Source organism: Cucurbita maxima, unplaced genomic scaffold (assembly GCF_002738345.1).
Source record: "Cucurbita maxima cultivar Rimu unplaced genomic scaffold, Cmax_1.0 Cma_Scf00020, whole genome shotgun sequence".
Lineage (NCBI taxonomy): Eukaryota > Viridiplantae > Streptophyta > Magnoliopsida > Cucurbitales > Cucurbitaceae > Cucurbita > Cucurbita maxima.
In genome coordinates, this window is record NW_019272036.1 from 2,219,480 (window position 1) to 2,240,050 (window position 20,571).

The following is a 20,571-nucleotide window of genomic DNA, read 5'->3' on the forward strand; positions in this document are numbered from 1 at the left end:
TTTTTTTTTTTTTTTTTTTTTATGTTTAATACAAATTTAATACAAATAAATGTTTTAGTTTTCAGAAAAAAAAATATTTTTTTTTCCCATGTGCTTTCAAACATTAGCCCATGTTCACATCTACTTATTATTGAATTAAAATATATATATATATATATATATATATATATGTTAGATGTCAAATTTTAACCATATAATTTATTTGTTTTTGGTTGAAATTGATTGTTATCGCTTTTTTATTCATATAGTCACAATTACTCAGTTCTAATAATCTTTCATTATTTAAGGTATTTTAGTAAGAACGTGAGACCACCGCTAGTAGATATTGTTCATTTTGACTCGTTACATATTATCACTAGTCTCATAGTTTTAAAACGTGTCTACTAGGGAATGCTTCATTCCCCTCTCCAACCGATGTGGGATCTCACAATTCATCCCCTTGAGGCCTAGCGTCCTCGCTAGCATACCACCCGATGTCTAACTCTAATATCATTAGTAACCACCTGAGGCCACTTGTTAAAAGATAAAAAATGAAATACAAGAAATAATATTATGATCGTATATGTAATGGTATTTTCTATCCTAACTATGTTTGCCCAGTCTTTAGTAGCGTTGACAAAGGAGAACATCCCCTCTTGTTGACAGATGGAGAATTTATTGTCCTATCCTTTATAGCTACGATCGTTGTCATAGAAAAAGAGTTTGTTTAACCATTGGTCTATATTTGAACCGATCGCATTATTTTTATTGAAATAAAATAGTAACTATGAATAAACAGGTACAAGATATACATAGAAGGACGAGCATGGTCGGTAAGTGAGAAATACATAATATCATGCGACTCAATGACGCTGTATGTGAAGCCAAAGTATTTTGATTTCTTCATAAGGGGAATGGTTCCTTTGGAACACTTTTGGCCTATCAACGACCAATCCAAATGTCATTCTCTTAAATTTGCCGTCGAATGGGGTAACAATCACACAAATCAGGTACTCCCTCGTTTTTTTTTCTTTTTTTATTTCATGAAGATCGAATAAAATTGTGACACGGGAATGGTTCATTAATGAAATCAAAACGAACACGAGATAGTTATGTGTTAATTAAGAGGCGATCACATTCCCCAAATTAAGTATCCCTAATTTCTTACTAATCCAAGTATTAAAAAAATTGAAAATTAAACCAAATTTAATTTAATTTCAGGCACAAGCAATAGGAAAAGAAGGGAGCAAGTACTTTCAAGAGAATCTAAAGATGGAATTTGTCTATGATTACATGTTCCACTTACTCAACGAATACAGCAAGCTTTTAACATTCCGGCCGACAGTGCCAGCCGGCGCGGTGGAGCTGAAGCTGGAGACGATGATCGGTAGCGTTGCGGGGTTGACGAAAAAATTTATGGAGGATTCAATGGAGAAGTTCCCGAGCAAGTCAGGACCGTGCGATTTGCCGCCTCATGATCCAACAGTCCAGAGAGAGTTTCAGAACAAGACATTAAATGCTCTCAAGCAAGTAGATATTTGGGAAAAGGAATATTGGAAAACTCAAAGGAAGGGGAAATGGATTTGGGATTAATTTGCTTTTGATGAAATAAACCCTAATTTATTTGATGAAAAGTTGTTTTTACTCCGTAAATATAAAATCATCTATTTGATTTTGGCCTCTTCGATCTTATCTATTATAAAACAAAACTTTCAATTAACTTCGATAGAATGATGATATAATATGTTGTTTATGGGATCCACCACGGTTAGATGCCTTTGTTCTCACGTGTTCTAATAGCAAGGACCTACAATCAAGCATACCTTGTTCTCCAATGACCTTGCTCCACCACTACAACAAAAATGCATAGGTTCCTAAGTGTGTAGCTTCCATGTTGGTTCATTCCTAAAGCACATCTTATTAGAAGAGATATCGTTATGATACCATTTCTTGATTTAAGCATATCATCCTTGCATAAAGGTCATGCTAATCTTCTCGAGTGTCCCAATTTTGTTGAATGTTTTAGTGTCATTATGTTTGAGCTTGTTTGATGTTGGGATCAATTGCAACATGAGCTCGCCTTTCTAGACCAAATGACAGTAAAGAAGACATGTCACATTATTTAATATCTACCATTTTTCTTTTAATAAATAATAATGTGTAATTAGCCAATATTAACAATAATTAAGTTTTGGTTCAACCCTTATAATCTTCTAAATGATTTTAATGTTTTATCTAAATTTCTTCCATTAATTCTTTAAAATAATTTTTTTGAACTATTTAAAAGTTAATTTTTTTAAAATATATATTAAAATTAAGCCGTGTGAAAATAACTAAATAAATATTTTACAAACTAACCCTTATTTTATTAAAAACAAAAATTTAAATAAATGACTCGATAACTTGAATCAATCCAATCCACCAAATTTAAGATGGAGTTGAGTGGAGTTAAGTTTATTATTTAACGAGAATTGTTTGAGTAGACAAATTTACAACTCGAACAATTAGATTAGATCTAAAAAAAATGTCTCAATTCGACCTACCAAACATTGTAATCTCACATTATTGTCGGGTCGGAGAAAGAGAATGTGTTTGGAGAATGGTGTGAGTAGTTGGCGTGAGAAAAAAGAAAGGTCTATGACCCTACCAATGCATTAAAATAGTTTGGTAAAAAAACTACAAATTAAACCCTAAATTAAATACATATTTTAGTCAACACTTAACCAAAAACTTTGCCGCCCATAGCCATTAGAACCTGATTTTGGCTTTAAATCACTATTTAAACACATCCTCTCTTTCTACGATTCTTAATTGAGCTGAATCCAAGGCTAGAACATATGAAGCGTTGTCCTGATAAGAGTCTCTCCGATATACTTTGTTATAATTCTTCTTCTACCCTTCAGGCTTCAAGATGGCGATGGCGTTCGTCTAAGAAGAAACCTACCTTCAAAATCGTGGCATTTCTCTTCTTCTTCTTCTTCTTCATCGGCATCTCTGTTCGTCTCAAATGGTTGACTAAATCGGTATGTCTTCTTACAATCATCTAACATATCATTTCAATCATATCATTTCATGAGTTTGTGTAAAATAATTATCATTTTAATTTTAAATTCACATTTTTCTAAATATCTTGGGTTAATTCTATGTATGTGTCAATTCTCTATAATACTCATACCATATATCAAATTTATTAAAATCAACGAATTAAAACGATAAGACATAGAAATTCACATATTATATATTGGTTTGTATTTTTCTTAAATTGAAAAATCCGCCAGAAATGGAATTATTTGGGTTTTTGAAATTAGTATTAAAATATAAAGATAATGACTTGCAACCGAAAAGAAATGAAGCTTATACCCGTTCGGTTGGATTTGATCGGAAGAATTTTTTGGACTTATGTCTAGTTGATTGGGTTAGTGTCTCGAGTAACTCAAACACAATTCATAACCTGTAATTATTTTTTTAATTATTTAAAAAAATCTACTTGTCTAAAATATATCTTACATTAAAATATCAAACATTTACTAGTTACAATAAATCATTAAACATTAGTTACAAACGTTTCTTAATATTTTTTTAAATAGAATGAGGTTGGGTTGAGTTATAACTTTATTTTTTAGTCGATTAGGTTGACCCGATAAAAAAATTGTCAACTTGCAAACATAACTGAATAATTCATTTTTCAAAAATTCAACCCAATCATATGAACCCAATATTATATTAATTATTTTCATAGGCAATACATGCGGACCGTCCACAGAACGCCACATGCCCGCAGCACTTCCGTTGGATTCACGAAGATCTACGGCCATGGAGAGAGACGGGGATAACAAGAGAAATGGTGGAGGGGGCCCGCAGGACGGCCCATTTCCGGGTAGTAATCATGGACGGGCGAGTGTACGTGGAGAAATATAGAGGCTCAATCCAGACCAGAGATCTGTTCACAATGTGGGGGCTTTTGCAGCTTGTGAGATGGTACCCTCAGAAACTGCCAGATCTTGAACTAATGTTCGACTGTGATGATCGCCCAGTCGTCCAATCTAAAGACTTTCTAGATCCAAAGGCGGGCCCACCTCCGTTGTTCCGATACTGCTCCGATGACTCCAGCTTGGACATTGTTTTTCCTGATTGGTCCTTCTGGGGATGGTAATTATTTTCTTTTTTTTCATACTCAATTAAACGAAGGGTAAATGAATGATTCGATACCACATTTAAATGATAGTGATCCGATCCATATTGTTTGACGATTTTTGAAGGGGTGAAATAAACATAAAGCCATGGAGAAAGGTATTGGAGGACATAAAGGAAGGGAACAAACGAACCAAATGGAAGGAGAGGGTGCCCTTTGCTTATTGGAAGGGGAACCCACATGTTGATCCCTCTAGGAGAGACCTTCTCAAATGCAATCTCACCCAACATCAAAATTGGGACACTCTTTTATATTCTCAGGTAATTTCCTATTTCTATTTTCATTTTATATAACCAATTTGTTTACGTTATCCCATCATTTTGTTCGAAGGATTGGGATAAAGAGTCGAAAGAAGGGTACAAACAATCAAATTTAGAAGATCAATGTACGCATAGGTATAAGATTTACATAGAAGGATGGGCGTGGTCGGTGAGCGAGAAGTACATAATGTCGTGCGATTCAATGACGTTGTACGTAAAGCCAAGGTTCTTTGATTTCTTCATTAGGGGAATGCTTCCTTTGCAGCACTTTTGGCCTATTAATGATCGATCCAAATGTTCTTCTCTCAAATTTGCTGTGGAATGGGGTAACAATCACACAAGTCAGGTATTCAAACGTAGAATTTTAATTTCTACCAAAAGAAAATGAGCTATATCAACATTTAATTACAGGCACAAGCAATAGGAGAGGACGGGAGCAAGTACTTGCATGAGAATCTTAAGATGGAATTAGTATATGATTACATGTTCCACTTACTCAACGAATACAGCAAGCTTCTCAAATTTCGGCCGTCGGTTCCTGCTGGTGCGGTAGAGCTGAGGCCTGAGATGATGATCGGCGCCGCCAAAGGGTTGCACAAGAAATTTATGGAAAATTCACTGGAGACATCTCCCAACAAGGCAGAACTGTGCGGTTTGCCGCCTCATGATCCAACAGTTCTGAGGGAGTTTGAGAATAAGAAATTAAATGCCCTAAAGCAAGTTGAAGCTTGGGAAAAGGATTATTGGGAAAATGAGAGGAAGGGAAATTAGAATTAGAATTAATTTTAAGTTCCAAAATATTTTATTTTTGCCATTTAATTTTTATTTGATTCTTATATACGAGGATTTTACCTCTTCATAATGCTGTCGTGACTGATAAAGGATATCGTCTAATGCATGAACACATAATAATGCATGAGATCCCAATATTTTTCTATTTTTATTATCTATTAATACAACACTGCAAACATTTAACATTTGACACTCAGTTTAAGGCGCAATACTAGCACACCCGTGTCATTCGGTATTGTCCTTGAAAGATCTATTTCAAAGGAAGTCACCTAAGACACTTATCTCGAAACATTCGCCCTCACTATGACACACACATGTGCCACATGATAGCTCGCTTAGACCACAAGCCTAATGGTGGTGGAGAGTTTATATCATACCTCCTTTTAAAGTGGTGGGTGTAGACATGATTTTTGAAGAATGAACTTACGATGTCATAAAGCATTCGTTCGGCGTTCGATTCCTTTCATATTTCATTTGGCCTTACCTGACTTTTGAACAAGCCTATTTTTGACACTCTTGTCTACTCGTTGCCCTTATCTTGCTTGTGTCCCGTCTTCTCTTGAATGCCTATTCTATGTGGTGTGTTAGATGATATATCGTCCTCTTTGGTCGTATCATAGCACTCGTCTAGGCTCTCGCATGGTCGGATGGACATCACTTGAGAGTTACTGCTTTGCTTGTAGCAACTTGAGGGTCACAACCTACTCTCTTCATAATTGTATTATTAAATTGATGTTGAATTTTGACATATACGACTCACTTATGAAATAAAGAGAAAATTAACGTACTCATGAGTTGACCACAAATTGATGGTTGTTGTTATATAAAATTGGTTTTAAATGTGGTCGGATGTCTTACTTCATTATTCTACTTGGTCAACTCTATGTGTACATTTTACAACACACGTGTACTTTTAAACTATTTGACTTTTTTTAAAATTTGTCTAACGCATCTATAATAAAAATAAAGTGAAGAAAAAAAAATGGCAGAATTGGGGACGAATTTTTTTGGACATTTTTTTAGGCTAATAAAAAAAATTAACAATTCTATAATATATAATAATGGAAATTCCATTATTGTTTTGGCATTTATTAAGATCAATTATTCGATTAGGAAAAAAGTTAATAAATAATGTGAATATCAAAATAAAATATTAATGGAATTATTAGATATTTTATAACGTCATTAAACAATAAAAACACTAAATTTAAATATATTAAGCTACAAATTTAATTTTCATAATTTAAAAAATTAAAATTTAATTATAATAATGTATTTTTTTAGTAATAAAAAAATAATAAATTGTTTTTTTAGACCAATTTAATGCCTATTCTAGAGGGGTGGAATGTCCCTGCCATTTAGTATCAATTTAAATAATTGGAAAAGAAATTGAAATGATTTTTATAAGGTAAGAAATAAAATGAAGAGAGAGAGTAACGGCGTTACTTTTGCGCAATTTACCCAATGGTTAATCTCCACGTTGTTTTATTTTTCCATAATAAAAAAATTTGAAAAGGAAAATAATATTCGTGTTTCAGGGAGAAAACAACTGCGTGCGACTGCTGACCACTCAACTCCTTTTCATACCTCGAATCTTTCCTCCTCTAGGTGAAGTTGAAGTTCATTTTCATCTTCTTTAACTTTTTTGCTTTAATTTTTTGCATTAATCTTTTCTGAAACCTCCATTAAAATCCACCAGAGAAACCCTCTTTCTCTTAAACAGGGCAGGTACGTTGTTTGGTCTTCAATGATTTTGTAACTTCTCTTTTTTCAGCAGATCCTCTGGTTTTCTCTCTAATTGCTTGGAATAATTTCTCGGAAATGAAGCTGGTTTAGTTCTATGTCTAGATTGTGATGATTTTTTGTGAAATTTGTTCTTTCCCTGCCTGTGAAAATGCTTCTTGTTTCTGGGGCGAATCGGATGATTCGGACGTTGATTTGGGCTGTGGAATCTGGATTTGAGTTGGGGAGGGATATTGTCGGCTATGTGTTTGTTAAAATTCGTGGAAATTTTAGACAATGCTTGGTTTGTGTTGAGGAACTTAAGGGATTTATGGTTGAAGAAGGGAGGGGGAATTTCTGTGCTTATATTCTTGATTCGTTTAGGTTTGAAGCAATCTTTTGCTGTGTAGAATTTTTCATTTCCCTTTATCATGATTCTGTATATTCTTTTCCTGTTTCTGAGTCTCTCCTTTCATTGTTTAGTTCACTTTGGAATCTAAATTAATTCGATCGCTTTATTCCTTTTTTTAGGCCTTTATTCTCATTTTAGATCACAGTGGGTTTGCTTTCTTTCGATAATTTTCTAATTTTGGAAGTTCAGTGAATAGAAAAAGAAATGGTTAGCTGATTAACATTAAGTTTGATGTAATAATGATGCAAATAACCCTTTCATTTCCAGGTGATTTCTGCATTTAACTGTGTGGAGTTCATCAGTTCTTGGATAGTTGTTTGGTAGAAGTTCAATGGGTAACCTCAAGCTAGGAGTTGATGTAGTGGGTGCTCATGATCTTATGCCAAAAGATGGGCAGGGCTCAGTCAGTGCTTTTGTAGAGCTTCACTTCAATAATCAAAGAGTCTGTACCACGACTAAGGAGAAGGATCTCAATCCTGTTTGGAACGAGAGCTTCTACTTCAACATATCAGATCCGAAAAGTCTGTCTAGCCTTGCTCTTGAGGCCTTTATCTTTTCGAATCCGAAAGTCAGCATCAACTCCAAGCCCTGCTTTCTAGGAAAAGTTCGTCTTACTGGGTCCTCGTTCGTCCCTTACCCCGAGGCTGCTGTTTTTCACTATCCTCTGGAGAAACGAGGCATTTTCTCACGAATAAAAGGAGAGCTTGGCCTTAAGGTCTATGTAACTGATGATCCTTCTATTAAGCTTTCGAATTTACTTCCCGCAGTTGATTCTTCTGTGGAAAAGGATCCTCCTCCGGTTCCAATCACATCTGAACACCAATCAACAGTAAGAAGAGTTCCAAAGTTTATAGCAAGTCTATTTTCTACTGACAAAACCGAATCAAGACAGACATTCCATCACCTTCCGAATGCGAAGCAGCCTCAGCAGGAGCACCAGCATCACACTGTCCCACCAGTTAGTGTGCCAGCTGTGATCGATGGAAAATACGGTATGACATCTGAGCTAATGGCTGCAAATGCTGGCTACATGTACCCTGGATCATCATTTCAATATGATGATTATTCAGTTAGAGAGACGAGTCCTTACCTCGGCGGTGGGATGGCTGGTCGTGTCGCTCTTGGAGACAGACCTACAAGCACCTATGACCTTGTAGAAAAGATTCATTATCTTTTCGTTCGAGTTGTGAAAGCTCGTGATCTTCCTACCAAGGATTTAACGGGAGGCTTGGATCCTTATGTTCAAGTGAAACTAGGGAACTTCAAGGGAACAACTAAGCATTATGAGAAAAATTCAAGTCCTGAATGGAATGAGGTGTTTGCCTTCGCAAGGATGGATGTGCAATCAACAGTGCTGGAAGTTTCTCTTAAAGACAAAGATACGTTAAAAGATGATTGTGTTGGACGTTTGTACATTGATCTTCATGAAGTTCCTACTCGAGTTCCACCGGATAGTCCATTGGCTCCAGAATGGTATCGTCTCGAAGACAAGAATAGATCAAAGAAAAAGGGAGAATTAATGCTTGCTGTATGGTATGGCACACAAGCTGACGAGGCTTTTCCAGATGCCTGGCATTCAGATGCTCTCTCTCCCGATGGCACTTCGGTTATCCCAGTGCATACTCGCTCAAAAGTTTATCAATCACCGAGATTGTGGTATGTCCGAGTCAATGTTGTTGAAGCTCAAGATTTGGTTTTACAAGAAAAGTCACGTTTCCCTGATGCCTATGTGAGGGTTCAAATTGGCAGCCAAATTTTAAGAACAAAAGCCGTGCAAACTCGAACAATGAATGCCTTGTGGAATGAAGATCTTATGTTTGTTGCAGCTGAACCCTTTGATGATCATTTGATCCTTTCGGTTGAAGACCATGTTGGCCCCAATAAAGATGAAACGCTAGGGAGAGTTGTTATTCCACTGATTTCTGTCGAAAGGCGTGCTGATGCTCGACCAATCCAAAGCCGATGGTACAATCTTATGAAGTCTGAGTCAGATGCCGTGGAAGAAGGGGAGGGAAAGAAAGAAAAGGATAGGTTCCATAGTAGAATCCATCTTCGCATTTGCCTGGAGGGTGGATATCATGTGCTGGATGAGTCAACTCAATATAGTAGTGACCTTAGACCTTCATTGAAGCCACTTTGGAAGCCACCAATTGGGATATTGGAGCTTGGCATCCTGGGCGCTGGTGGGCTTCACCCAATGAAAACTAGGAACGGAAAGGGTACAACTGATGCATTTTGTGTAGCAAAGTATGGCCAGAAATGGGTCCGAACTCGAACAATAATCAACAACTTGAGTCCAAAGTACAATGAGCAGTACCATTGGGAGGTTTTTGATCCTGCCACAGTCCTAACCGTGTGTCTTTTTGATAATGGTCATATTGGTGAATCCAACAATAACAAAGACATGAAAATTGGGAAGATTCGAATCCGTATTTCGACTCTCGAAACTGGTCGCATATACACACATGTGTATCCATTACTAGTTCTTCAGCCTTCTGGTGTCAAGAAGATGGGTGAACTGCACCTTGCCCTGCGATTTATATGTCCATCGGTAGCAAATTTGATGTTTATGTACTCAAAACCCCCATTGCCAAAAATGCATTACATAAGGCCATTGTCTGTGGTTCAGCAGGAAGCGCTGCGACATCACGCAGTTAACATAATAGCAGCTCGACTTAGCCGAGCAGAACCTGCCCTTGGAAAAGAGGTAGTTGAGTACATGTCTGATGTAAACTCCCATCTTTGGAGCATGAGGAGAAGCAAGGCTAACTTCTTCAGGATCGTATCGGTCTTTTCGGGACTATTTATGATCGGAAAATGGTTTGGAGAAGTGTGCATGTGGAAAAACCCCATTACTACAGGACTTGTTCATCTTCTGTTTGTGATGCTAGTTTGTTATCCAGAGCTGATCTTCCCCACAATTTTCCTCTACATGTGTCTTGTAGGAATTTGGAACTGGCGGTACCGCGCTCGGAACCCTCCTCACATGGACACAAAAATCTCTTATGCAGAGGCAGTGAGCCCCGATGAGCTCGACGAAGAATTCGACTCGTTTCCAACGAGTAAAAATGCAGACATAGTCCGAATGAGGTATGATCGGATGAGAAGTTTAGCAGGCAGAATCCAGTCCGTGGTCGGGGACGTAGCTACTCAAGGGGAGCGAATTCAGGCACTGTTAAACTGGCGAGATCCTCGTGCAACAACCATATACATAATATTCTGCTTCATTGCTGCTCTAGTGTTTTATGTAACGCCTTTTCAGATGCTATCCCTTGTGACCGGTTTCTATGTGATGAGGCATCCCAGGTTCAGGAACAGAATGCCATCGGCGCCAATGAACTTCTTCCGCAGGCTGCCTGCTAGGACGGATAGTATGTTGTAATCTGAGCTGCTGCAGTGATGATGTCTTGATAATCATTATGTTGTCTTCTTCATTTGGGTTGTGCTACGTTCTGTATGGAGTTTTGATGGTAAATAATGACTTGTGGTTTGACTTAAAATGCATATTAGGATTCAATCAACAAGAAGTTGGCATATTAAAAATTTTCATATTAAAATGCATATTAAAAATAATGACTTGTGGTTTGACTTAAAATGCATATTAAAAATTTTCATAATGTAATTTATATATTTATTAATAACAAGGAATTTATTCAGATCTCACCCAAGCCTAACTTTGAAAAATGAGTAAAATGTCACGAAATAATATAATTGATATTAATAAATTGTATTTAAGTATTAAAATTCCATTGCCGTCTGCGATGTTTAGTTTTAACCAAGGAGACTCGGGTTCGATTCCCGGCAACAAAATTCTCCTTTTATTCAAGATTTCTTGGTATCACAAATTCCGTTCTTGTCCAATGGTTAGGATATCTGGCTTTCAACTAGGAGACCCGAGTTCTCCTTCCTTTCTTGTTTATGGAAATTTTTATTGACTGATTTCTTTTAATTTTATTTTAAACAATATCATTTATGAAAATTAGTCATTTTCATGATCTTGTTGTCTAGGTGGGTGCCCTTACCCAATTGATTACTGATCTTATTAGTCTGTCTAAGTCCCCACACGATCTGATCTGCGTACAAGAACAGAACAAGGGTGCCCTCATCAAGTCTCAAGTTTTAAAGTTGATCTAACATATATGACTCAGGATTCTACCAAATTTATGAACTCCGGAGGATTTGTTCTTTAATTTGCATGGGTGAGAACGCTTATCATGTTGAGAAAGCCAGACTTGGATTGGTGTTGTTCAATGGTTAACATAAAAACATAAACTACAAACAAGGAATAATGTAAATAATCCAAAACTCAATCCCACAACCTACACATTTCACAAGTACTCTATCGTTTCCTCTGAAAATTAACAACTAAACTCCCCGGACCTCACCCGCGCATCAGATCGATGTCCATGTGTGCGTTACGCATGTCCAGAGACTGCGACGACGGCCACATACTAACTGGGGAGGTCGGAGTCATATTCTGATTCTGATTCTGATTCTGATTCTGCTGCACGTTTGCGATCGCCACTGCGTGATCTACCGCCTGATGATCCGAGTCTATCACGCCTTCGACAGCTTCCCTCTTCTTGTACTTCGACTTTGAACTTCCCCACATGAAGCTCCCTACTATCACCTAATTAATCACACATTTATGTATCAATATGCTGCAGTTTGGTTATATAGCATCTAACAGTTTTCGTTTGAACGAAGAAGCTACCTGAACCGGGGTTGCTGCGATAAGTGCTCCTCCTACACCACCACCGATAACACGACCATCAGGGCTCGCAAGGGAGACACTCAGACCACCAGTGCGGTTCCTCGAACCAGATATATCCCCAAGCGAGTACGAGCCCGATAGACATATTATCTCAAAACGCCCCTACACAACAAATTCAGAATTAAATTTCAATTTCAAAGTTGATTCTCCTAGGCAAATAAGATTATCCACCTTACAACGTATTGAAGGTCACCTATCTAAGACATTAAAATCTTACAAGTTTCTTTAGGTCGGATTAGTTAGATATGTGTTAGAGCAATTAGTCAAAGCGTGCATAAACTATAGCCTGAACGGTAAACAACCCAAGCCACCCGCTAGCAGATATTATCTTCTCAGAACTTTCCGTTTCAGATTTCCCCTCAAGGTTTTTAAAACTCGTCTGTTAGGGAGAGGTTTCCACACCAGAATGCTTCGTTCTCCTCCCCATCCGATGTGGAATCTCACAATCCACCCTCCTTCAGGGGCCAACGTCCTCGCTGGCACTCATTCCCTTCTCCAATCGATGTGGGATCTCACACAAACAATCATGGATAACACGTGGGGGGATACTATACCAACAAACTTATAGATATGTCGAGGTGCCTGAACACCGATAGTTGCATATTTTTTATAACATGCCTGTGAGATGATGAAGTAAAACATCATATCTCCTTCATAAATAATCAAATACTATATAGTTCTTATCGAACTACCTTAAACACATCCGAGGGTGATCGAAACAACAGAAATAAACAAACCTCGTACGTGACTGTGCCTCCTGAAGTCGAAGGCTGACGAAGAGTCACAGTGGAGACAGCACCATTTGCTGACAAGATGCATACAATTCTTGGTCCCTGTTGTGAAAATGACATAATTTTGGCAGCGACATCCTGCATAAAAGTTCACATATATCAGTTTCAATATGGTAAACTCTAGTCAGATTTTGAAATCAATGGCATTGGATGAAAGTACTAATTCAACAAAATGGTGAAGATTTTAGTAAGAGAGTTCTTCAATTTTCTTGATTTTCATTGTAATATTCCGTAACAATTTAAGTTCGGTTCGGCCTCATATGATATAATTCTCTACCAAGCAACATCAAAAAAACATTAACTAAATTAAACAAGTGTATGAACTATATTGTAACAGATATTGTCCTCTTTAGGCTGTCCCTACTCAGCTTTTCCTCAAGGTTTTAAAACACGTTTGGTAGGAAGAGGTTTCCACACCCTTATATTTCTCCTCTCTAACCAACGTGGGATCTCACAATCCACCCCCCTTGGGGGCCCAACATCCACGCTAGCACACCACCCGGTGTCTGGCTCTGATACCATTTGTAACAGCCCAAGCCCACCGCTAGCACATATTGTCCTCTTTGGACTTTCCCTTCCGGGCTTCCCCTCCAGTTTTAAAATGCATTTGGTAGGCAAAGGTTTCCACATCCTTATAAGCAATGCTTTGTTCTCCTCTCCAACCATGGTGAGATCTCACAATCCACCCCCTTTGAGAGCCGAACATCCTCACTAGCACACTGCCAAGTATCTGACTCTAATATCATTTGTAACAGCCCAAGCCGACCACTAGCAGAATATTGTCCTCTTTGAGCTTTCCATTCCGGGCTTCCCTTCAAAGTTTTAAAACGCATCGGGTAGAGAGAGGTTTCCACACCCTTATAAACAATGTTTCGTTCTCCTCTCCAACCAAGATGAGATCTCAGATGTATACTAATGACCCTTTTTAATACATTACGAGACCATGATTTTTAAACAGAAACAATACACACTTTCTAAGAATTCGCTCATAAATTGGACATGAGATTAATAAATGGCTAAAATTATGCAAAAAAAATGAAACAGACAGACGAGGAAACAGCATACTTCTCCTACTCCAATGGTTATAACATGTGGAGTAAAACCCATTCCAGCTGAACCAGAGAGTGGTTCACCTACAAAAAGCACAAAAATTAATTGAAGTCAGTGTCCATTGCCACAATCATTTTTTATTCAAAGTTTGAGGCCTCAGAATAAAATATTTGAGCATTGAAGAACTAAAATAGATCCTTATAAAATAAGTATAGAGGTTTAGTGATCCTAAAAAGGCAGTAACACATTAGGAAATTATTCATGAAACATAATTTTCTAATATTGTTTTGAACAACTAAGAACATTCCAAGAATACTAATGAAACCAAGCAATTACTTAAGTACAAGAAATCTATCATCAGTTCTCAAAAGGGTATTAAAAAATTCACCAAGAGAAGCTAACTGTTGCTTCTTTCCCGACCCGGGAGGCCGTCCCCTACCCCGCTTCGGCGAAGAGCCAACACTGGCTGGATTAGGGGCAGATGGAGAGGGGGACAGTGCCAAAGACACAGTTCCTTCAGTTCCATATTTGCGAGGCCGACCTCGCTTCCGTTTCACCGGTTCACTCGCAACCATTCCACCCGATTGAGCCCCTACATTGGCACCATAAGGTGAAATGGCAGGGTTAGGGTCCATTGGCAAGCCTGATCCAACATTATTGCCTCCAGCGTTGGTCTGAAAAGTCATATTTGGGTTAGTAGAGGAACGCATGCCCTGTGCTCCAGAGCCAGAATTGCTCATTCCCCTCTGAATATAGAACGATTGCGACCCCGATAACGCCATTGGATCCCTTCGATCCATTCAGATGCTTAAACTTGAAATCAAAACAAAATAGCCTCAGGGTTCAAAGAACAACAACGACAACGACAATAGACAGGAAGGACAAGTTCTACAAGGTTAGAATATGTTTGAAACTAACATGCATTTCTTGGAAATGAAGCTGGGAAGACCAAAGGGAAAAGAAACAGAAAAAAAAAGGCTAAAAAATTGAAAGGAAAGGGAATAATCATAACAAAAGAGAGAGAGAAAGAAAAACTTGAGGGTCAAGATACGAGAACAGAGGGAAGTAAACCGGTCCACGACCAACAGCACGTTATCAAAAACCTTGAACACCAAGCATCTTTTCAGGAACAAACTTGAAATCGTGAGAGGAAAAGGGAAATAGGGGATGAAAGTTAAAAACCCAGAAACAAAAAACGCTCAAATCCCAGAAAAAGAGTAAAAAGAGGATAGAGAAGAAAAGAAGAGTTTCCAGCTTCCAGTTTCCATTACTGAATCAAGAACATGCAAAACAAGAAGATGAAGACGAAGTAGAAGAACAACAACAACAATCTAAACCAAAAACATGGAGCAAAATCAAAGGCACAAAACTAGAGGACAGGGGAAAAAGGAAATGAAATGAAATTCAAAAGGAAGGAGAATGGAAAATGCCGAAGAGGGGTTTTTGGTGGATGCCCATTGAAGAAGAGCAATTAGTAGGAGAACCCAGAAGGTAATAATTCAATACGGAATCACTGAGCAAAGGTCCTTATCAGATACAAATTTCTAGGGCAAGAACAACATCTCTCTCTCTCTCTCTCTCTCTCTTCTTTCTCTCTCTCTTCTGTGTGTTAATTACCAGAGGGTTTGGTTTGGTTTGGTTTGGTTTGGTTTGGGAAGAAGACTGAGTTTGAAGAGATAATCAAAAGAAAGAGAGATTTGAGGAAAGCAAACAAAATCTCTTAACAGAGTAGAGAAAGCGCCTTTTGTTTTTGGATAACACTCTTCTTTATTTTATTTTTTTTCCTTTTTCTTTTTCTTTTTAGAATAACAGAGTCTTTATTTCTTCTGTTTTTTTTCTTTTAATAATTTTGTTAAATAATTCTTGCCGTTGAGAGACACGCGCTACTGAGCTCGCGAGTGGGATGTATTTGAATTGCTAATTATGAGATTCGCATGAGCAAACAACAGACTCACTTTGTCAAATTTTTTTCTGAATTTTTAAATTTAATTATTTTCATCTTATTGTAAATTTAGTCAACAAATTTTAATTCATTTATAAAATAATAATAATAATAAGTTAAAAGAGAAATAAACTTGTCGCATCTTTTAGGGTTTTTCTTATTTTCTTTACCAATTAAGTTAAAAGTGAACTAAATTTAACCGAACAAAGATTCTACGACTTAGGGAAATGCATGGTGCATGTTCCATTTGGAAACCAATCTTAATCTTAGCCTCGACCCCTTGTTGAGGTCGAGGAAGGGATATGGGCTTAAGCTCAATTCTCTGTTCTTTCCTTTGTTTTGGGGTTCAGGTCTTATGTGTTTTTTTATTTGTTCCACATTCAAGCTTTTCTTACGACCTAGTTTCTTGTTTTTTTTTTTTTTTCCTAATATCTTGAGTATTCCATTTTTATCGAAATTTACTCATAACATTACCCTCCCGTCACTAATTGGTATTCATTGTTTGGCTTATTATTATAGGTCAAACATATGGAACCCAATTTAGGAGTATCACTTCTTCTTAAGTTTTTAACTTGTCATCCATTGTTTCGGTTAGGTTGCTGGATTTTGGATTATGTGTCCATAATGAAATTGATAGGCCTTAGATATTCTATAAAACGGCTTTTGAGCTTTCTTAGATTTAATTGCTCCAAGGTGTTTCACGTTTGGACAAAGTTGTAGGCTTCTTTAGGCTTAAGTTCTTCAAAGTAGGTCTTGGACCATCCTTAGGACCGAAACTCAAACTCCGTTGGTATGACTCTAAGTTTCCCTAAGTTTAAGAATCTCCTTTAAAAAGATTAGTACGAATTTCTTGAAGTTAATTTGACCATCTAATGGTATTTCTCTGTTAGATCATGAGCTGGGGATCATGAGATGAATGTCCCTTAAGTTGAAGAAGTAGCCTTGACCTTGACCTCGTGTCAGGGCCAAGGTGGGAATTAGGTTTGGCCTAATTCCTCTCTTCCTTGAGATCTAATTGGGTCCTAGGTTACTTCTTGGCTCAAATTCACTTTATTGTTTAAATTCAATTAGGATGGAGCATATTTTGTCTTAGTTTTGTCATTATTTTCTCCTCTTTTTTTTAGCTCAAAATCTGTTTATATGAAACTTTCTTCGAAATTTTTAGTTTACTTCTTTGATTTGAACATTAGATTGGAAAATTAGCTCAACCGAGATTCTATGGGGTCAAGGCATGCAAGAAGCATGCATCTATGATATAAAGGTAGGTCGAGACAAGGAATTGGGTCAGACCCAATTCTCTTCTTCATCTAAGATCTTGTGGAGTCTCGATTGATTCTACATCTCAATGCTTTTTTTTTTTTTTATTATTTAGTTTCTTATTTATTCTCTCGACGAAAAGTCTTTGTCTAAGCACTCGATTTTAATTTATCTGGATAAGACATGACTCTAACCTCCACCTAGTTATTTTTAGTCCCGAACTCAACAAGCTCTGGAATGATTTTTTTTATTTATTTATTTAAGCATAAGACCTTACCTCTTATGGGTAAGACATGATCATGGTTTCACCTTCAACCATTCCTTGGCTCGATCTCTGTATACTTTGTACGCTTGGAATGAAAAACATTTAAGGGTGTGAATGCAACATTTAAAAGAGCAAGACTTGGTTCTTTGACCAGTTACACCAAACACCAAGGATTTGAGCTATTAGGGTGTAACGACCCTAAATTTCTACTTACTCAACGTCGCCACTAATGTCTCATACTATGCTAAAATGCAGACTATAACTCTTAAAAGAAAATATCGTCTATATTATAAATGTCGAAAACATTTAAACATCTCCTATTTCTCAAAAACACAGTCATAGTTTTACTTATTTCAAATGAAATACTGGAATTCAAAAATAACAAATAAAAAATAATTTAATACTAGAAATTTAAATATACATCTACTCATTTATTCAACCTATTCTCTATATTTTAAAATGTAAAAAGAAAAAAAGAAAAAAAAAACCATTTTTACCAATTTATTTTTTTTTTAAAAAAAGAGTAATTAAAAATTATATCTTGATCATCTATTAATTTTACGGATAAAAATATAATTATTTAAAAAAAAAACAACCATTAAATGGAAATTAGAAAAGAAAAAACTAAAATATATGGAATTAAAACATGAAAAATAATTTTTTAATTTTTTGAAAAGAAAATATATATTTTAGAAAGGGAGAAAGAAAAACAATCGGAAAAAAGGAAATGAGATTTTTATAATGGGAGTATGGAAGAGAGCCCCATCAGTGTCTCAAGACACGCGGTATCGAAGCGCGTGAGAGATAGAGTGCGGTGGAGGGTGGGGCCCAGCCACCGTGAGAAACTTAGTTTGTTCGTATGTGACAGCTTTTTATGAATTTTCCACTGTCTCCCCACAGTGGGCCCCACATCTTAAAACTCACAATACTCAATTTCAAAATAACAAATATCTAACATGAGCACTGATACTCTCACCCCGTGTTGCACTCACACATCACTTCATCTCTCACCGGCTCTTTCAAATATTTAGTACAAACTTGATTTTAAATTACCTTCTAATAGTGGTTTCAGATTAAATAATTAAAATTTATGAATTGGGTTAGATTAATTCGGTCTTTTATAAATAACCTAATCTAAAATTTACGAATTGGGTTGAATTATCGAACTCAAATTTTAAATAAGTGACGACATGGGATGGTTAGTGTAATTATGATTATGGTATATTTTGACAATTCATTAAATTTAAAGTACAAAATTATTAGGATTAATATAGAAAATTTGAGATTGAAGAGTGGAAATAATAATGTGGAGAGTTAAATGTTGAGATAAATAACTCCTTGTATTATGAATAAAATAAAAAAATATATATATTAGTTTTATTTTGGTTTGAATTTTGAATTAAAAAGTAGGAGATTGGTTGCATTATGAATAATAAATAATTCTCCAAAAAGGAGCGGATCGACAACACATTTAAGCTTTTTGAAAGCAACAGAGATTCATTAAATAAATTAAGTCAAAGCGTTGACGTCTGGTTTTCTTTTTAATTAATTTACTTGGTCTTCCCTTTCCCAACACATACCTTTATTGTATTTTATTTATTATGTATTCATATTCTGTTTTTGTCACATTATTTTATTTCTTAATTAATTAAAATATATTTTTTTTACAAAATTTCACTAAAAATATTTTAGATTTTATAAGCTTTTTAGATTTTTATAGTTAATTTTATATGAAAATGTGTTTAAAAAATACTTATTAAAACTTCAAATTCTTCTTTTTTTTTTAGTTCAAATTTATTTATTTATTTATTTTATTTTTAGGAAAAAAAAAAATCTTATGAGATGAAGAGAAAGGTCAGCCATACTATTTGAATTTTCATATGCAAATCCAAAAAGTTGAATAAGACCTAAAGTCTTGTCGGACACTATATAAAAAAAAAAAACTTTAAAAATATCCTTCAAGTTAAATTACTATTTTGTCCTTTTAATTTTAGAGCATTATTTAATCTTAAAAGAAGACAAGCACCTACTTATCAAAGAATTGTGTTGAATAATAATGCCGATACATAACAGAACAAAACAGATAATATATACTAGTGGTGGACTTAAACGGTTCTATTATGATAATAAATTAAACACTTCGAAAAAAAATATGATAATAGAAACAATACGGTTGTAGTTTGAGAGTGATTAAAAACGACATTAATAGCAAAATCATAGAAAGGTATGATTTTGAAAAAAATTAATTGTTGAAAGACATTATTAAAACATCGAATCTTACCATTACTATCAGTATTATTAGTCCTTTGATCACAAACAAAAAAGGTGTTTCCACTTCCCTTCTCTCTTTTTCCACTTATTCAAAGTTTCAATCACTTTTTATTTTTTATAACAAACTTTTAATTTATATTTATAACATAACTCAATATTTTTTAAAATAAAAAAAATTACTATGATGTAAATTTTACATTTTTTGTGAAGAAAAAATAATTGTATTTATATATATATAATTAAAAAAAGTTTGGTACTGATGAAATTAATTTAGAATTGAGTGTGAATTTATTTGTGGGGCAAACTCGATTGAGACAAGAAAGTATGAATTTAAATAAGAGTAGGGACCCGACATCTTCTCTTTCGAGGTAGGGACGGAAGATGCCCTCTCTAACCTAACTCATTCTCCACCTCTAAATTTTATTATTTATATATATATATATATTAGAACCGAACCACACCACACGCAAACTTACTTACTAATAGAGGATAGACGACGCCACGTTTAAATGGATCGTCTTTGTAAAGTCTTCCTTGAGAGGTATTGAAGAAAGCCTTTAAGGGTGTGGATATAGAGTGAAGAAAGTCGGTTTCCACTCTTTATGAACATAGGAGAGTTTGGAATCAGTTCTATTATTCAGGAAATGGAGAGATACAGTAGGTGAGAAGTACGAGTTTTGGAGGAAATTATAAGATTTTTATACTAAGATTTATCACTTAAAAGTAAAGAATCTAAATTTATATTTGAAGATTTAAGTAAGCGGTAGTACATAGTATCATAGTGAGGTTGGTATAAATTGTCTGATCTCTTAGAATTCTTAGTATATATACTCTATGGTTGCAACTTTGTATGATCTACCACAA

The 20,571-nt window shown here is 35.7% G+C and overlaps 4 protein-coding genes across 9 annotated transcripts in view; 3 read left to right on the plus strand and 1 right to left on the minus strand.

Annotated features, from left to right (window-relative positions):
- The window catches only part of LOC111494408 (O-glucosyltransferase rumi homolog), a 3,632-nt gene extending 2,011 nt beyond the window's left edge, over window positions 1-1,621 (plus strand). Inside the window, exons 5-6 of the mRNA XM_023144346.1 lie at window positions 779-989; window positions 1,201-1,621. Coding sequence (XP_023000114.1) covers window positions 779-989; window positions 1,201-1,572 — 583 coding nt within the window. The 3' untranslated portion in view covers window positions 1,573-1,621. The remainder of the gene's footprint in view (window positions 1-778; window positions 990-1,200) is intronic.
- LOC111494409 (O-glucosyltransferase rumi homolog) overlaps window positions 1-5,214 on the plus strand; it is an 11,792-nt gene extending 6,578 nt beyond the window's left edge. Inside the window, exons 1-5 of one of the 3 annotated variants that reach the window (XM_023144347.1) lie at window positions 2,619-3,002; window positions 3,719-4,128; window positions 4,239-4,431; window positions 4,502-4,777; window positions 4,843-5,214. In XM_023144347.1, coding sequence (XP_023000115.1) covers window positions 2,817-3,002; window positions 3,719-4,128; window positions 4,239-4,431; window positions 4,502-4,777; window positions 4,843-5,202 — 1,425 coding nt within the window. In that variant the 5' untranslated portion in view covers window positions 2,619-2,816 and the 3' untranslated portion in view covers window positions 5,203-5,214. Of the gene's footprint in view, window positions 1-2,618; window positions 3,003-3,718; window positions 4,129-4,238; window positions 4,432-4,501; window positions 4,778-4,842 lie in introns of those variants that run through there. The other 2 variants (XM_023144349.1, XM_023144348.1) reach the window with 2 other exon arrangements.
- A 1,558-nt stretch (window positions 5,215-6,772) lies between these two features.
- LOC111494234 (FT-interacting protein 1-like) lies at window positions 6,773-10,890 on the plus strand. 4 transcript variants are annotated; one of them, XM_023144127.1, is made up of 2 exons: window positions 6,773-6,831; window positions 7,625-10,890. In XM_023144127.1, the coding sequence occupies exon 2, from the start codon at window positions 7,689-7,691 to the stop codon at window positions 10,737-10,739; it is 3,051 nt and encodes a 1,016-aa protein (XP_022999895.1). In that variant the 5' UTR covers window positions 6,773-6,831; window positions 7,625-7,688; the 3' UTR covers window positions 10,740-10,890. The 4 variants fall into 4 exon arrangements, with proteins under 4 accessions (XP_022999895.1, XP_022999892.1, XP_022999893.1 ...); XM_023144124.1 differs by having other exon boundaries at window positions 6,778-6,924; window positions 7,622-10,890; XM_023144125.1 differs by having other exon boundaries at window positions 6,780-6,951.
- A 683-nt stretch (window positions 10,891-11,573) lies between these two features.
- On the minus strand, window positions 11,574-15,407 carry LOC111494481 (AT-hook motif nuclear-localized protein 11-like). Its single transcript, XM_023144422.1, has 5 exons — window positions 14,361-15,407; window positions 13,988-14,055; window positions 12,869-13,000; window positions 12,072-12,233; window positions 11,574-11,987 (listed from the first exon to the last, which is right to left on the minus strand). The coding sequence occupies exons 1-5, from the start codon at window positions 14,770-14,772 to the stop codon at window positions 11,739-11,741; spliced, it is 1,023 nt and encodes a 340-aa protein (XP_023000190.1). The 5' UTR covers window positions 14,773-15,407; the 3' UTR covers window positions 11,574-11,738.
- Window positions 15,408-20,571: the final 5,164 nt, after the last annotated feature.

Bases quoted from the DNA above. Each gene is read 5' to 3' on its own strand.
- LOC111494234 (XM_023144127.1), top strand. From the start codon at position 7,689: ATGGGTAACCTCAAGCTAGGAGTTGATGTAGTGGGTGCTCATGATCTT.
- LOC111494481 (XM_023144422.1), bottom strand. From the start codon at position 14,772: ATGGATCGAAGGGATCCAATGGCGTTATCGGGGTCGCAATCGTTCTAT. The intron at 13,001-13,987 runs GTATGCTGTTTC...ACTTTTATGCAG, and splicing joins TAACCATTGGAGTAGGAGAA to GATGTCGCTGCCAAAATTAT. The intron at 12,234-12,868 runs GTTTGTTTATTT...TTTGTTGTGTAG, and splicing joins GAGGCACAGTCACGTACGAG to GGGCGTTTTGAGATAATATG.